A 17,938-nucleotide genomic window follows, 5' to 3' on the forward strand; every position below is an offset into this window, starting at 1 on the left:
GTTTTTGATGTAGGTGCTTATAGCTATGAAGTGTCCTTTTAGTACTGCTTTTGCTGTATTCCATGGGTTTTGATATGTTTTGTTTTCATTATAATTTTTTAATTTTTTTGACAGAGTCTTGCCCTGTTGCCCTAGGCTGGAGTACAGTGGTGTGATCTTGGCTCACTGCAACCTCCACCTCCTGGGTTCAAGCAATTCTCCTGCCTCAGCCCCCTGAATAGCTGGGATTACAGGCACATGCCACCTTGCCTGGCTAATTTTTGTAGTTTTAGTAGAGACAGGGTTTCACCGTGTTGGCCAGGCTGGTCCTCAACTCTTGAACACAGGTGATCTGCCCACCTCTGCCTCCCAAAATGCTGAAATTACAGGTGTGACCCACCACGCCTGGCCTTCATTTTCATTTGATTCAAGAAATTTTTAAATTTCTTTTTTAATTTCTTTATTGACTCATTGGTCATTCAGGAACACATTGTTTAATTTCCATGTGTTTGTATAGTTTCCAAGATTCCTTTTGTTACTGATTTCTAGTTGTATTCCGTTGTAGTCAGACAAAGTATTTGATATAATTTTGAAATTTTTAAGACTTGTTTTGTGACCTAACATATGGTCTATCCTTGAGAATGATCCATGTACTGAGGAGAAGAATGTATATTCTACAGCCATTGGATTAAATTTTCTTTTTTTTTAATTGCATTTTAGGTTTTGGGGTACATGTGAAGAACATGCAAGTTAGTTGCATAGGTACACATGTGGTAGTGTGATTTGCTGCCTTCCTCCCCTTCACCTATATCTGGCATTTCTTCCCATGCTATCTCTCCCCAACTCCCCACCCCCCGCTGTCCCTCCCCTATTCCCCCCAACAGACCCCGGTGTGTAGTGCTCCCCTCCCTGTGTCCATGTGTTCTCATTGTTCAACACCCGCCTATGAGTGAGAACATGTGGTATTTCATTTTCTGTTCTTGTGTCAGTTTGCTGAGAATGATGTTCTCCAGGTTCACCCTTGTTCCTACAAAGGACACGAACTCATCGTTTTTGATTGCTGCAAAATATTCCATGGTGTATATGTACCACATTTTCCCTGTACAGTCTATCATCAATGGGCATTTGGGTTGATTCCAGGTCTTTGCTATTATAAACAGTGCTGCAATGAACATTCGTGTGCATGTGTCCTTATAGTAGAACGATTTATAGTCCTTTGGATATATACCCAGTAATGGGATTGCTGGGTCAAAGGAAATTTCTATTTCTAGGTCCTTGAGGAATCGCCACACTGTCTTCCACAATGGTTGAACTAATTTACGCTCCTCTCCAGCATCTGTTGTCTCCAGATTTTTTAATGATCGCCATTCTAATTGGCATGAGATGGTATTTCAATGTAGTTTTGATTTGCATGTCTCTAATGACCAGTGATGATGAGCATGTTTTCATATGTTTGTTGGCCTCATGTATATCTTCTTTTGTAAAGTGTCTGTTCATATCCTTTGCCCACTTTTGAATGGGCTTGTTTGTTTTGTTCTTGTAAATCTGTTTGAGTTCTTTGTGAATTCTGGATATCAGCCCTTTGTCAGGGTAAACTGCAAAAATTTTTTCCCATTCTGTTGGTTGCTGATTCACTCTAATGATTGTTTCTTTTGCCGTGCAGAAGCTGTGGAGTTTGATTAGGTCCCATTTGTCTATTTTGGCTTTTGTTGCCAATGCTTTTGGTGTTTTGGTCATGAAGTCTTTGCCTACTCCTATGTCCTGAATGGTTTTGCCTAGATTTTCTTCTAGGGTTTTTATGGTGTTAGGTCTTATGTTTAAGTCTTTAATCCATCTGGAGTTAATTTTAGTGTAAGGTGTCAGGAAGGGGGTCCAGTTTCTGCTTTCTGCATATAGCTAGCCAGTTTTCCCAACACCATTAATTAAACAGGAAATCCTTTCCCCATTGCTTGTTTTTGTCAGGTTTATCCAAGATTGTATGGTTGTAGATATGTTGTGTTGCCTACGATGCCTCTGTTCTGTTCCATTAGTCTATATCTCTGTTTTGGTACCAGTACCATGCTGTTTTGATTACTGTAGCCTTATAGTATAGTTTGAAGTTCGGTAGTGTGATGCCTCCCTCTGTGTTCTTTTTACTTAGAATTGACTTGGCTATGCGGGCTCTCTTTTGGTTCCATATGAAGTTTAAGGTAGTTTTTTCTAGTTCTGTGAAGAAGGTCATTGGTAGCTTGATGGGGATAGCATTGAATCTGTAAATTACTTTGGGCAGTATGGCCATTTTCACGATATTGATTCTTCTATGAATATCCTAGGTCCATTTGGTCTATAGTGCAGATTAAGTCCAATGTTACTTTGTTGATTTTCTGTCTGGAAGATCTGTCCAGTGCTGAACGTGGGGTGTTGACACCTCCAGCTATTGTTAGATTGGGATCTATTTCTCTCTTTAGCTCTAGCTCTCATGGCTCTGTATATCTTGGTGAGCCAGTGTTGGTTGTGTATATATTTATAATTGTTATATCCTCTTGCTGAATTGACCATTCAAATACTCTATATATTTTATTTATTATATTTCTTAAATCTCATTTTTTAAATAATTCCTTCCCTCCCTTTTTTTTCCATGCCATTGATTCATTGGGAAGACCAAGTGATTTATTCTGTAGTATATTCCACATTCTGGGTTTGTCTCCTACATTATTCTTGGTTATAAAAATCTTCAGTTCAACTTTACTGTTATAGGAAGTTGGGTACTAATTTATCCTTTTGTTTTTATTTATTTATTTTACAAAGACAGGGTCTCACCCTGTCACCCAGGCTGGAGCGTAGTGGCACTATTATGGCTCACTGTAACCGTAAATTCCTGGGCTCAAGTGACCCTCCTATTCCGTGTTATGATGCCCAGCTAATTTTTACATTTTTTTTGTGGAGGTGATATCTCACTGTGTTTACCAGGCTGGTCTCAAACTCCTGGCCCCAAGTGATCCTTTCACCTTTGCCTCCCAAGGTACTGGGATTATAGGCATAAGCCATCATGCCTGGCTTTTCCTTCTGTTATATTAGCCTCTTAACTAGCCATAATTATGAACAAAGCTTGTAGTATTGTTAATGTGGAAAAAATAGGCATAAAGTATTGATTGATCTCAAGAAATTACTTAAGTGTTAGGGATTGTAGTACATTCCTAATGTTGGCCTTTCTTTTTTTCTTTTTTTAATGTGCCTTTTCTCCTACAAGATAAAAAATAATAAGAAGAAAAAAATCTTGTTGGTTAAGGTTCTAATTTAATTTGACTCAGCTTTAAGTTTTCCCACCAGTATATGCATGAATACATTGCACTTATGTAGAATAGGTTAGAGGCTGTTTAACCAGATTTGTGTGGTGCCAGGCACAGATAGATACTCATTGTCTTTTGATGAATTGTGTCATATTTTGAGGTTGTAAGCTTTTAGAAGTTAGGAGTCTATTTAATGTTCTTTATGTAGTAGCTTGAAAATGGTGAATAATGACTTGTAAATAATGTTTCCTTAAACACTTTTGACTAAATCATATTAAAGTAACATGAAATTAAGACCTAAATTTACAAATGTTGATGGTTATGTCTTCTTATGAAATGTTTTGTAATTTGACATTTTAATTTTGAAATGACAATAATAATGCGATTATATTTTTCTCCTTGTAAATCAATAGACATCAAAATTCACAAGCTCTTCGGATATACCAGTAGAATTTATAAGAAGAAATGTTAAACTACGTGGACGATTACGCCAAGTAACTGAGAATGGTTTAGAAATTGAACATGTACCTATTACTTTACCTATTATAGCATCATTGAGAAGTAAGTAAGGTGCAAGATTAATGAAATAAGTCACTATTGTGGTATTCTTTTATTAGATGTTGTTTATCGAATAGAAAGAAAAAGTCATTTTAATTCCTAATAACTCCATTGTCTATGAGAAAGTCTCAATTCTTGGCCTTATACATAAGGAGGTACTTAATCTGGCTCAAATTTTCTTTCTTCCTTTGCTCTTTTTTAAATTCAACCATTCAATCATTCATACAAACATTCAGTCATTCATTTCACAAATGTTGAGCACCTATTATGGTCTAGGACCTAAGCTAATTGCACAATGTTGGGTAAAACAAACAAAGCCCCTTCAACCCTTGAAGCTTACAGCCTAGGCAGAAGATAGACAACAAGCAAATGAAAAGTTGTCCTAAGAGCTATGAAGAAAAGGAGCAGGATGCTAGGATAATTTTGGGGAGTCTTGGGGGTGACAGTAATGGAATCTATACATATAGAGTAGTTAGGAAAGGCCTCACTGAGGAATTACTACTTAATCAGGGACCTGAAAAATTAAGAGGAGGCTACCTAGGAAGAGCATAGGTGAGAAAGAGCATGGTGCTTTTGACAGGACATACCAAGACTCCTGTGTCTAAGGCTCAGGAAGGAAGGGTGTAAGACAGGGTATCCAGTCTTTTGGCTGGGCCACATTGGACGAAGAAAAATTTTCTGGGGGCACACATTAAATACACTAACAATAGCTAATGAGCAAAAAAAGGAAAAAAATTGTCATAATGCTTTAAGAAAGTTTACAAATTTGTGTTGGGACATACTCAAAGTCGTCCTGGGTTGCATTTGGCATTTGGTAAGATACACCAAAGGAGATTGGAGAGATGGGCAGGAGCCAGCTCTTCCCTGCTGCAGTTCCCATTTCTTCTTGCTTCACATCAAAGCCCCCAGTCACACAGACCCTCCTGATGCTTATATGCATTCTTGTAATCCTGGGCCTGGCTCTTTGCTTGGTGTGTCTTCGCCTCTGTTGAACATCATTTGATTATTTAGGATTCAGCTCAACTGTCAGCTCTTTTGTGAAGCTTCCTTAACTGCCAAGCTGAATTAGCCTCTTTCTTTGCCATATCCCACAAAAACTTATGATACACTGCAATTATAGTTTGTATTTACCTTTTTCTGTTATTATTTTATGTTTAGGCTTATATTTCTCATTGAACTATGAGCTCCTGATGGGCAAGGATTTTTTCCTTTTTATCTTTGTATTTGAAGTTCCTAGAAAAATACTTACTGGCCAATATAGACTTGGTAAAATTTGACAAATGGATTGATTTAGTTCTGTTTATGGCTCTTCTTAATATTATTCTGATTTTATGAAGAAAGGAATTCTTGCTTTTTTAAAATCCCAAGATGAACAAATATCACGTTGTTCAGTAAGGTATAACTGTAAAGGAACAAGATTGATTTTTTCCCCCAGACATACTCAATAAGATTAATTATTTTAATAAACCCAAGAGAACTTAACAGTTTTAATGAGTGTTGCTCCCTAAAGAGAGATTACCAAGGATGGCTTTTTTTTGGCCACTTTAGTTCTGAGCAGTATTTACACTAAACAAGTCCTTTAGGTTCTCAGTTGTTATAATAATTTAAATCTCTCCTATCTGATAGGAATGGCTCTTTAGGCCAGGCGCGGTGGCTCAAGCCTGTAATCCCAGCACTTCGGGAGGCCGAGGCGGGTGGATCACGAGGTCAGGAGATCGAGACCGTCTTGGTCAACATGGTGAAACCCCGTCTCTACTAAAATTACAAAAAATTAGCTGAGCACGGTGGTGCGTGCCTGTAATCCCAGCTGCTCGGGAGGCTGAGGCAGGAGAATTGCCTGAATCCAGGAGGTGGAGATGGCGGTGAGCCGAGATCGCGCCATTGCACTCCAGCCTGTGTAACAAGAGCGAAACTCCGTCTCAAAAAAAAAAAAAAAAAAAAAAAAAAAAGGAATGGCTCTTTAGAGCTTAGCCAGCTAGATCATCACTTGTGATTGTCCAGGCTATGTATTGCATGACTACAGGGGTGATATTTAATAGAAATCTGCCTCCTGATTATGCAATGCCACAGTGCTGTAATTGCCATATATGATTTTTATTATTAATGGGTCTCACAACAAATAATAATGTGTTTATGTAATTTGGTGCATAGAATTTTAGAGCTTAAGGGAGCCTTAGAAGACCTTAAATTCCCACTTGACTGTTCTCCTCCATTTATTTTAATATTTTCTATGGAGATTAAATGCCATCTAGCTAATAGTGATGAAATCAAAGCTAGAAAACAGATTTTCCATCACTCAGTTCAGAACTGCATGTTCTGTAGACATATAGAAGTTAAAGAAACAGATGGTAAATGTCTTATACCTCTCAACAGCCATTAGCCACTACAGATGTCATGATAGTGCTATGACTGACATAAACTGCTTATGTGAAAAGATCATTTTGTACTTCCAGACATGAAATTTATTTACCTGTAAAATTGTTTTCGAGCTAGAAAGTTGCTATCCAAACCATTCTGAATGATATGTTAAGTTGCTAGAGCATAGTCTTCATTTTAAAATAGTTAATTAGAAGCTTCTTATGTTCCTTTCACTATTACTAATTCTGGGCTTATATAACAAAAATTGATACTTATTCTATTTCGGAGGAAGGCTAAGACCCAGGTCCTAAAAATGGAGGTTATTCTTACCAAGAAAGTTTGGTTGGAATGACTTGACGTAGTAGCAGAGGCTGCATGGTGTAGTAGAACACAGATTGGTGTGTGGAGCTGTGTTCTGTTTCTACTTTTGGTCTGTGGTTGTTCCTACCACCATCAAACAAGAGAGTTATAAGATTTCCTTTTTTTCTTTTTTTTTTTTTTTTTTTTTTTTTTAGATAGGGTCTCCCTCTGTTGCCAGGCTGGAGTGCAGTGGCACAATCTTGGGTCACTGCAACTGCCACCTCCCGGGTTCAAGCGATTCTCCTGCCTCAGCCTCCCGAATAGCTGGGACTACAGGCTCATGCCACCAGGCCCAGCTAATTTTTTCATTTTTTTTTCCCCAGCTAAGTTTTGTATTTTTAGTAGAGATGGGGTTTCACCATGTTGGTCAAGATGGTCTCGAACTCTTGACCTTGTGATACACCTGCCTCGGCCTCCCAAAGTGCTGGGATTATAGGCGTGAGCCACCATGCCCGGCCTGGAGAGTTAGAAGATTTCTCAGACTCCTTCCTCATGACAATTCTGTGCCACCTGTCCCTTCTGCAGTCTTATTTTTGGTGTGTATGAGTGAGGAGGCATGCACACACACACACACACACACACATGCACAGAGCCTAAAAATTTTATGAAGTAAAACATTTAGAATAATTCATTCCTTCAGATATTACTGAATACCTGTGCTATTGTTACAGTCTCAAACAAAATGGGCACATGCCTGCAGTAGTCATAAAACCTGCAGTCTAGTAAGGAAATTATTCAAAGTTTCTCTTATCCCTGATGGTTAAAAAAAAAAAATTGTGACATAGGTGTAGATGATTCTGCTGTCATACAACTTCATGTGTCTCATGAAGTCGTCCATTGTCATAAATCCACTTATAGTATTTTATAGATCTAGAGTTGTTTACAAAGTATCAGTTTTTGTTTCATGTCCTGTTTCTCTAAAAACCTTAAAAATGGGTAGGAACCCATCTCATGAGGCAGAAATATAACAGACTCCCTAGTTGGGGTTTGCTCCAGTATTCATCTCATGTTTGTAGTTTTTCTAGATGATCATGATCTTTCCTTTACTTGACATAGTCACTGTCTACTCCCTTCTGCTTCTCTATTTATTTGAAACATCCAAGTCTAACCTTATCTTTGATTGATTGATTTTGAGACTTAGTCTTGCTCTGTCACCCAGGCTGGAGTGCAGTGGCGTGATCATGGCTCACTGCAGCCTCCACGTTTCAGGCTGAAGCAGTCCTCTCACCTCAGCCTCCTAAGCATCTAGGACTACAGGAGTGCATCATCATGGCCACTAATTTTTAAGTTAATTTATTGTAGAAACAAGGTCTCACTGTATTGCCCAGCCCTTATTAAACTTCTGGGTTCAAGTCATTGGCCCACCTCTACCCCTCAAAGTGCTGGGATTACAGGCTGAGCCACTGTACCTGGCCAAGTTCTACCTTTTTGACAGAGTACTCCTGGCCTACTCCATTGGAGCCTAAGTTGTTTTCCCCTCCTAACCAGCATCTATTGTGTCATCCATCTGTTTTAAATTGGGCTTTATTTACTTACTTATTTTTGATGCTTATATAAAAGATTTATTGAAGGGCTGAGAAGATAGAGGGATACACATCACAGTAACATAAAACTAAAAAATTCGTAGATTAGAAATCAAAGACCAGGTGTAGTGGCTCATGCCCGTAATTCTAGCACTTTGAGAGGCTGAAGCAGGAGGATCTCTTGAGCCCAAGAGTTTGAGACTAACTCTGGCAACATTGTGAGACCCCATCTCTACAAAAAAATTTTAAAAATTAGCGATGCCTTGTACTTGTAATTCAGCACTTTGGGAGGCTGAAGCAGGTGGACCACTTGAGTCCAGGAGTTTGATACTAGTCTGGGCTACATGATGAAACTCTATCTCTACAAAAACCACAAAGATTAGCTGGGTATGGTGGCATGGGCCTGTAGCTGGAGTCCCAGATATTTGGGAAGCTGAGGCAAAAGGATGGCTTGAGCCCAGGAAGCAGAGGTTGCAGTGAGCCAAGATCATGCTACTGCACTCCAGCCTGGGTGACAGAGTGAGACCTAATTTTAAAAAACAGACAAAGAAACAAATAAATTAGCTGGGCGTGATGGCCCGTGCCTGTTGTCCTGGCTACATGGGAGGCTGAGGTGGAAGGATTGCTTGAGACTGGGAGGTGGAAGGATTGCTTGAGACTGGGAGGTCGAGTGAGCTGTGATCATGCCACTGCACTCCAGCCTGGGTGGCAGAGCAAAACCATGTCTCAACACACACACACACACACACACACGCCTGCATGCACACCACACACACTGGTTCACGCCTGTAATCCCAGCACTTTGGGAGGCTGAGGTGGGCAGATAACTTGAGGTCAGGAGTTCAAGACCAGCCTGGCAAATATGGTGAAACCCCCTTTCTACTAAATATACAAAATTAACTGGGTGTGGTGGCGGGCTTGTGGTGGCATGTGCTTGTAATTCCAGCTACTCAGGAGGCTGAGGCAGCAGAATCACTTGAGGCAGAGATCGCAGTGAGTCAAGATTGCATTACTGCCCTGCAGTCTCGGTGACAAGAAAGAAACTTACATCTTAAAAAAATAAAAGTAACGCTTGATTTTTCAAAAAAGCAATTTGTTTCTGGAAGATTTATTTTTAAAATCTTACTGATCACATTAGATTTTACATATTTAATGGGAAATTTGCTAATTTAAAGGAAATACAATGACCTTTGTCAAGTAAATAATTAGGACATTAATACGTTATTAGATTAATGGACCATCCACTTCAAGTTTTTGGTTCCCAAAGCTTTGGTCTCAAAGACTGGGATTGACACAGGATATTTTGGTTCTGCTTTACCAGCCAGAGACCTCCACAGCTGGCAGTGCCCCTGTCTGGACCTTGCTTGGTCCTGGACTTGCCTCAGGAAGTACCCTACCCACTCGGCCCCAGGAGCTGTACTTGGCTTGCACCTTGGTCCGTATCCTGTGCTTATTTATACTCCCCATTCAGCAGGTCCTGATTCTTGTCCCACATCTGAGAAAAATGAGGTTAGCTCACCACTGGTGGGTGAGCAAGGCAAAGTTTTATTGAGTGATGAAACAGCTCTCAGCAGAGAGGGTACGTGACTTGGGCAATGCCACCTGAAGTCGGGTAGTCCCCTGCCTGAAGACATGCAGTCTTGAAGTGTGGCTGAGTTTGGGGCTTTTTAGGCTCAGAATGGGGGAGCGTATGCCCATTGGTTTGTGAGTATACAAAAAAGTCTAAAATAAAGGGCACCACTAAAAGATGGGCATGACAGTGCAAAAACCAATTAGGGAAGGGTAGGTATGTGTAAAAGAGGTGAAGGGTGGGGATCAATCAGAGCAAAGTGCCAAACAAGAAGAGAGGTTCTCTATCCAGTCCAAGGTTTTATCTGAGACTTATAGCTTGGTTTTCAGATTTTTAACTGTCTTTGGTTTGAAGGTCAGGTTTCACCAGGCACTGGCCCCTTATTGGCCTGAGTGTTTGGCTGCCTTCTGCTACTACCAGGATGTCTTACTGGAAGAGGATTGTAACTTATTATGTACTAATGATTTGACATCATTTAATCTTTGCTGGATGTTCAGCTTCAGTCTAATTTGTGCATTTGCTTACTGTAATGCAAAATTTTTGCTAAAAGTATGATCATTCTACAAATACCTTTGTTTTCTTCTTCTTCTTTTTTTTTTTTTGAGACAGAGTCTCACTCTATTGCCCAGGCTGGAGTGCAGTGGTGTGATCTTGGCTCACTGCAGCCTCCACCTCCCGGGCTCAAGTGATTCTCATGCCTCAACCTCACAAGTAGCTGGGATTAAAGGCACACACCACAACAGCCAGCTAACTTTTGTATTTTTGTTTGTTTGTTTGTTTTTTTGAGAGAGAGTTTCACTCTTGTTGCCAAGGCTGGAGTGCAATGGCACAATCTCAGCTCACTGCAGCCTTTACCTCCCAGGTTCAAGCAGTTCTCCTGCTTCAGCTTCCCAAGTAGCTGCGATTACAGGCATGTGCCAGCATGCCTGATTAATTTTGTATTTTTAGTAGAAACAGAGTTTCACAATGTTGGTCAGGCTAGTCTCGAATTCCTAACCTCGGGTGATCCACCCACCTTGGACCCCCAAGGTGCTGGGATTACAGTCATAAACCATCACTCCTGGCTTTAATTTTTGTGTTTTTAGTAGAGATGGGATTTCACCCTGTGGGCCAGACTGGTCTCGAACTCCTGACCTCTGGTAATCGACCCGCCTTGGCCTCCCAAGGTGCTGGGATTACATGTGTGATCCACTGCACCCAGCCTTCTTGTTTATTTTGAGACAAGTTCTTGCTCTGGTGCCTAGGCTGGAGTGTAGTAGTACAATCACTTATACTTTGTTTTTTTTTTTTTTTTTTTCAGATGGAGTCTCACTTAGTCACCCAGGCTGGAGTGCAGTGGTGTGATCTCGGCTCACTGCAACTTCTGCCTCCTGGGTTCAAATGATTCTCCTGCCTCAGCCTCCCAAGTAGCTCAGACTACAGGCACCTGCCACCACACACATCTAATTTTTAAAATATGTATATTTTTAATAGAGATGGGGTTTCACCAAGTTGGCCAGGCTGATCTCGAACTCCTGACCTCAGGTGATCCACCCACCTTGGCCTTCCAAAGTGTTAGGATTACAGGTGTGAGCCATGGCACCTGGCCATTTATACCTTTTGATGCCTGTCCTAGAATTTTAGTTGAGAAGCATCAAAAGAAATTTTTATTTTTTAAATCAAATAATATAACAGTGTTCTAGAATATCTTCTAGAACTAAAGTATTATTTCTTTCCTGAAGAATAGATGAATTTAACTTTATATTTTCAACCAGTATGTAAGAGCTTAATGTATGTTAAATGTATTTCTTTTTTAAGACACTAAATTTTTTTCTGTCAGCTGTTATCCCTTTTTAGAACATTATAAACTTTTTCTAAAATAAAATCTTGTTATTAAAGTTAAATTGTTTTTTTGTTTTGTTTTGTTTTTTTGAGACGGAGTTTCGCTCTTGTTACCCAGGCTGGAGTGCAATGGTGCGATCTCGGCTCACTGCAACCTCCACCTCCTGGGTTCAGGCAATTCTCCTGCCTCAGCCTCTTAAGTAGCTGGGATTACAGGCACGCGCCACTATGCCCAGCTAATTTTTTTGTATTTTTTAGTAGAGACGGGGTTTCACCATGTTGACCAGGATGGTCTTGATCTCTTGACCTCGTGATCCACCTACCTCCGCCTCCCAAAGTGCTGGGATTACAGGCGTGAGCCACCACACCCAGCCACTTAAATTGGTTAAAATTCTATCAAGGGTTTGAGTAAACAGGTCTTCTTCATATTATGCTACTTGGAATATAAATTGATAAAATCCTGGCTAGAAGTTAGTTTTGCATAATGTATAAGCCTAACAGTATTGATGTAGATAAATATTTGTTGAGATGGGAAGATATCTTTAATAAGTTAAATAAAAAACAATTTGTGGTTATTTTGGTGGTGATAGCCCATATTATGAAACTGAAGGTCTATAGCTTTACGTGTGTATGTATAAAAATAAACATGGGAGGTTGAAAAAAGAAGATTAAATAGGTAAATCACACTTCCTGTTCTAAAGCTTAGTGAAATGATTTTTGAAGGCTGGGTGCAGCAACTCACCCCTGTAATCCCAGAATTTTGGGAAGCTGAGGTGGGTGGATCACCTGAGTCCAGGGGTTCAAGATCAGCCTGGCCAACATGGCAAGACCCTGTCTCTACTAAAAATGCAAAAATTAGCTGGACATGGTGGTGCGTGCCTGTAATCCCAGCTACTTAGGATCCTGAGGCAGAATTGCTTGAATTTGGGAGGCAGAGATTGCAGTGAGCCAAGATTGCTCCAGTGAGCCAAGATTGCCTGGGTGACAGAGTGATACCCTGTCTCAAAAGAAAAAAAAAAGAGATGGGTTTTTGAAATTACTCTGTTATATATATTTGTATTGTTTTGGGAGAAAACTTGAATATAGAAATAAATGGGTCTACATTTAGAGAGACTGGGTATTTATAAATAAACATAATATATTTGTTTTTTGGAGGCCAAATGACTTTGGAATTTGCTTTTACAACATCTTGTTAAAGCTGAACGTTTTTCTACCTAACCTTTTTAGAGGAGCCACATGGTGCTTTGCTGGTTAAGTTGGCCGGAGTAGAACTCACTGAAACTGGGAAGGCATGGTTACAAAAAGAGCTAAAACCTTCCCAATTACTATGGTTCCAACTTCTTGGAAAGGAGAATTCAGCACTCTTTTGCTATATTTTGGTGAATAAGGTAAGCAGCGTGAAGACATAACTAGCAATATCTTATTCTATTATTTATTTGTAAACACATTTCGTTAGTACTTTGGATATATAATGGGACTGAATTTTTTTGCCTTTTTAAACTGCTACTGAGAGTGATTATGCATATAGAACCAGGTGTTTTATATACAAATTTCATTTTAGTTATATATATAATATATGTTCATTAGAGAAAAAATAGAAAATTAAAAAAACTTCAACTTATTATTAATTATTATTATTATTTTTTGTAACAGTCTTGCTCTGTTGCCCAGGCTGGAGTGCAGTAGCATGTTCTCGGCTCACTGCACCCTCTGCCTCCCAGATTTAAGGGATTCTCCTGCCCTAATCTCCCGAGTAACTGGGACTATAGGTGCAGGCCACCATGCCTGGCTAATTTTTTTTTTTAATTTTTTTTTTTTTTAGTACAGATGAGGTTTTGTCATGATCCGCCTACCTCAGCCTCCTAAAGTGCTGGTACTACAGACATGAGCCACTGTGCCTGGCCATAAACTTCAAATTATTAATGATTCTGAATATTGCCAATTTAGGGAGTATCATATATGTTTATTTATGTATGGGTATATTAAACATGCTTGTCACCAGAAACCACTTGTTGAGTGAGACTTGTCAGCTGGAAACTACAAAGAGCAAGGGTATTTTCTCAGGGTTTGCTCAGTCTGGTCCAACATGTTGTTGATAGTTCTGTGTTAGTGTATAAACCTTTGAACTGTAAAGTTGAACATTGTTAAGTACTAGTTCTGATCAGTGTGGTGAGTCATCTAAAGATGTTGCCTCAGTTTTCTTACCTTTATGACTGGCCATAGCCATTGTATAACTGGAAATGACAGTTTCATCTTTGTTGCTAAATCACTGTCCTGAACCCCTGGATATGCCTTACTTCAGATTTCTTTGGTGGGCCATCAGATAGATTTTCATACCTTGATCACTTTTATGATATTCAGCTCTTAAAATTATACTTATGAGCTGGGTGCAGTCGCTTGTGCCTGTAATCCCAGCAGCTCAGGAGGCTGAGGTGGGAGGAATGCTTCAGCCTACACAGTCAAGACTGCAGTGAGCTATGATCACACTACTCTACTGCAACCTGGGTGACAGAGTGAGACCTGTCTTTTAAATAAAATAAGATGATTAGAAACTTAACCATTTTAATTCTTAAAAGCATTTTAAATTATTAATAGAAGTCTCAATGAAATTCATTAATTTCTGTGTGTCCAGATGATATTCAGTACTTTCAAAATAAGAATTATCTAAAAACTAATTGATTGAAGTATCTTACATTTTAAAAGTAAGTTTAAAAGTAAGTTAATATGGGAGGCTGAGGCAGGAGAATCACTTGATCCCGGGAGGTGGAGTTTGCAGTGAGCTGAGATCGTGCCATATTGCACTTCAGTTTAGGCAACAAGAGCAAAACTCTGTCTCAAAAAAAAAAAAAAAAAGTAACTTAATAAAGGCCGGGCATGGTGGCTCATGCCTGTAATCCCAGCACTTTATGAAGCTGAGGCCAGCAGATCATTTGAGGTGAGGAGTTTGAGACCAGTCTGGCCAACTTGGTGAAACCCTGTTACTACTAAAAATACAAAAATTAGCTGGATATGGAGGTGGGCACCTTTAATCTCAGCTACTCAGGAGGCTGAGACAAGAGAATCACTTGAACCCTGGAGGCTGAGGTTGCAGTGAGCCGAGATCGTGCCACTGCACTCTAGCCTGGGTGGCAGAGTGAGACCCGCTTCAAAAAAAAAAAAAACCAAAAACAAAGTAAGTTAATATGAAGTTGTAGAAAACATCCCAAAGGCCTATAAAAATATCAGCTTTTAAATTGAAGAGTATAGTTATCAAAAGAGATGATTATCGTGATGATAAAGATAGCAATTATGTGTATTTTGAGGGTCAACATGTGCCCACTGAGCTAAGGTGCCATGCTCATATTGATGTCAGTTATCTTCAGAACCACTTTACAGAGTTATTACTTTTGTTCCCACTTTCAGGTGGACTTTTAGGGAACCTGATTGTCTTGGTCAGGGTAGCCAGGAAGAAGAGCCTGTATCAAAGCCCAACTCTTCCTGGCTCCTGAGCCTGCATTTCATCTCATAAGCATATCTTTATTTTATCTTGCTTCCTAAGCCACCAAGCTATGCTATACACATAGAGTGATAATTTACTTCTCTGGTTTGAATTTTGCTAATGTGAGGTTGAATTTTAATTATTCTGAGTTTGATTCAAAGGAATGAGCTTATAAGATTTGAAAGATTTAGAAAAATATAATTGCTTTGTAACTAATTTGCTAAGTCCTTATCATGTAATAAAATTTTCTGAATTTGAAGGAACGAAGTCTTACAAAAAAAGATTAAAATCCCAGGTCGGGAGTTCAAGACTAGCCTGATCAATATGGTGAAACTCTGTCTTAAAAAAAAACCAAAAAACAAATCCCACAAGGACTGAAGAAATATCTAGGCAAGATCTCCTTTATACAGTGAATTAGTGGAAAAAAAAAATCCCATTTATCTGGTTTCATTAGGAAGTGAGGTATTCCATGAATGAAATTTCCTGTAGGATGAAGACTCAATGGCCAAGACTATGTTAATTATTTTGAGGAAAGTCTTTTAAAAATGTATTTATGTGGCCAGGCGCGGTGGCTCACGCCTATAATCCCAGCACTTTGGGAGGCCGAGGCAGGTGGATCACGAGGTCAAGAGATCGAGACCATCCTGGTCAGCATGGTGAAACCCCATCTCTACTAAAAATACAAAAATTAGCTGGGCATGGTGGTGCGTGCCTGTAGTCCCAGCTACTCGGGAGGCTGAGGCAGGAGAATTGCTTGAACCCAGGAGGCAGAGGTTGCGGTGAGCCAAGATTGTGCCATTGCACTCCAGTCTGGGTAACAACAGCAAAATTCCGTCTCAAAAAAAAAAAAAAATGTATTTATGTGCCAGTGCTGTCCAAAACACTGGAATTCTGAACCTAATTTAACAGTTCAGTGATGATTCAGTTCATTTTGCATCTGGCTACTTTTAGTTTAGTTTCTCTTCATCTCTTAGTTTCTTTTGCTGTGTCCTGCTGCCACTGTGGCTCTCTTGTGTATCCCACTTCCCCTCCACAGAACCAGGAATAGACCAAAAACGCACTTTTTGTACTTTATTACTTCCTCACCTCTTCGGGTTAGGAGAACAGTGAGTCTGTGGAGAATTCCATGTTATAAAAGAGTCACCTGATTTTGAGCAAGGGTGTCTTCTAGTAATAAAAATCCTTACATTTAGCAAGAGCTGTTTTTGAGGACCCTTGGGGACCATTTTTGCCTTTTCTTTGGAGGACTAAAATTGCTGAATGACTGATTTTTAAGGTAAATAAGATGTGATGGGTATAACAACACTTATCTTAAATAATTGGTTTGTATTATTTTTAAATTCAAGGGTAGATATTTCAATGTGAATCTGAATGAAGAAATTCTGAGAAGAGGCCTTGGCAAAACTGTTCTTGTTAAAGGGCTTAAATATGATTCTAAAATCTATTGGAAAATTCACAGAAACTTACTTAAAGCTGAATTAACAGCCGTAAAAAAAGGAGAAGGAATATGGAAGGAAGACTCTGAGAAAGAAAGTTATTTGGAAAAATTCAAAGATTCCTGGAGAGAAATATGGAAAAGGGACAGTTTTTCAAAAACAACAGGATTAGATTTCAACTTGAAAAAAGAAAGGTATTATGACAAACTTAAAAGGACTTATGAAATATGGAAAGACAACATGAACAACTACTCCTTAATATTGAAGTTCAGAGAACTTATAAGTCGCATACACTTTCGTAGAAAAGGGTGAAATATTCAAGAGATCTACAGGTAACATCCAAAGAGTAAAATATGTAAGTATATGGACGTTTTTCATTGACTCAGAATGGAAGTTTTACCAACTGATCAAAGTATTAGTCTAATGGTATTTAAATATTAAAAAGAGATAATTATTATAAGTGTAATGTCAGAATGAATTTAAACAAGTTGTAATTAATGTAATATGCTTTTAGGGAAGATGAAACACTTTATAAGAAGTTACTAGGCTGAATGGTTTATATATGTAGTGCTAACGTGCAAAGAGAAAGTTTAATTCTTGACCACTGTGTTGCTTTTAGTTATTTTGGCAGCCATATTGAATTTTTTTTTTTTGAGATGGAGTTTTTGTTCTTGTCGCCCAGGCTGGAGTGCAGTGGTGCGATCTCTGCTCACTGCAACCTCCGCCTCCTGGGTTCACGTGATTCTCCTGCCTCAGCCTCCCAAGTAGCTGGGATTACAGGTATGCTCCACAATGCCTGGCTAATTTTTGTATTGCCATATTGAATTTTTGTTTAAAGAAGATATATGTTTGTTTTTCCAGTCTTATTACCTTTCACTATTTATAATAAAGGAATTCTTTATGCTTTATGTCTAAAGTAGCCTTTTTTCTTCTAACTGCTTTCTAATTGCTTGTGATTTTGGGGGCAGCGCCTCTTAGACCATTCCTTGTAATAAAGAATGGCTAATTTCTACCTGATGTTGGATGAGGGGGCTAATCCAGAGGACAAAAACAATGTACTAGCTGGGCAAAGTGGCTCACACCTGTAATCCCAGCACTTTGGGAGGCTGAGGCAGACAGATCACTTGAGGTTAGGAGTTTGAAATCAATGACCAACCTGGCCTACTAAACCCTGTCTCTACTAAAAATACAAAATTAGCCAAATGTGGTGGCTCACACCTGTAATCTCTTGGTGTGAGCTACTTGGGAGGCTAAGGCAGGAGAATTGCTTGAACCTGGGAGGTGGGGGGTTGCAGTGAGCTGAGATCATGCCACCGCACTCCACCGCACTCGACAGAGCGAGGCTTCTTCTCAAAAACAAACAAACAAAACAAAGTGTACTGAGGATGGCAGCACAGAGGACGGAAAAAACAGATGCCTTATGACATTGTTGAGCCCTTGACGTAGCCAGTGCTTGAATTGCCTTGCTTCCCTATTTCTTTTTGTGTGAGATAGCAATTTAAAACAAAATTTAAAGCCAATTTAAGTTGGTTCTAGGATTTGACACACACAAACTTACTGATAACATCATCTTGACAATGTGAGCT

General features: G+C 39.3%; 1 protein-coding gene across 1 annotated transcript in view; it reads left to right on the top strand.

The window, feature by feature from the left end:
* C17H3orf33 (chromosome 17 C3orf33 homolog) overlaps window positions 1–17,260 on the top strand; it is a 28,484-nt gene extending 11,224 nt beyond the window's left edge. Inside the window, exons 3-5 of the mRNA XM_002759467.6 lie at window positions 3,662–3,809; window positions 12,666–12,826; window positions 16,263–17,260. Coding sequence (XP_002759513.4) covers window positions 3,662–3,809; window positions 12,666–12,826; window positions 16,263–16,664 — 711 coding nt within the window. The 3' untranslated portion in view covers window positions 16,665–17,260. The remainder of the gene's footprint in view (window positions 1–3,661; window positions 3,810–12,665; window positions 12,827–16,262) is intronic.
* Window positions 17,261–17,938: the final 678 nt, after the last annotated feature.

This window comes from Callithrix jacchus, chromosome 17, assembly GCF_049354715.1.
Source record: "Callithrix jacchus isolate 240 chromosome 17, calJac240_pri, whole genome shotgun sequence".
In the NCBI taxonomy this organism is placed as follows: domain Eukaryota; kingdom Metazoa; phylum Chordata; class Mammalia; order Primates; family Cebidae; genus Callithrix; species Callithrix jacchus.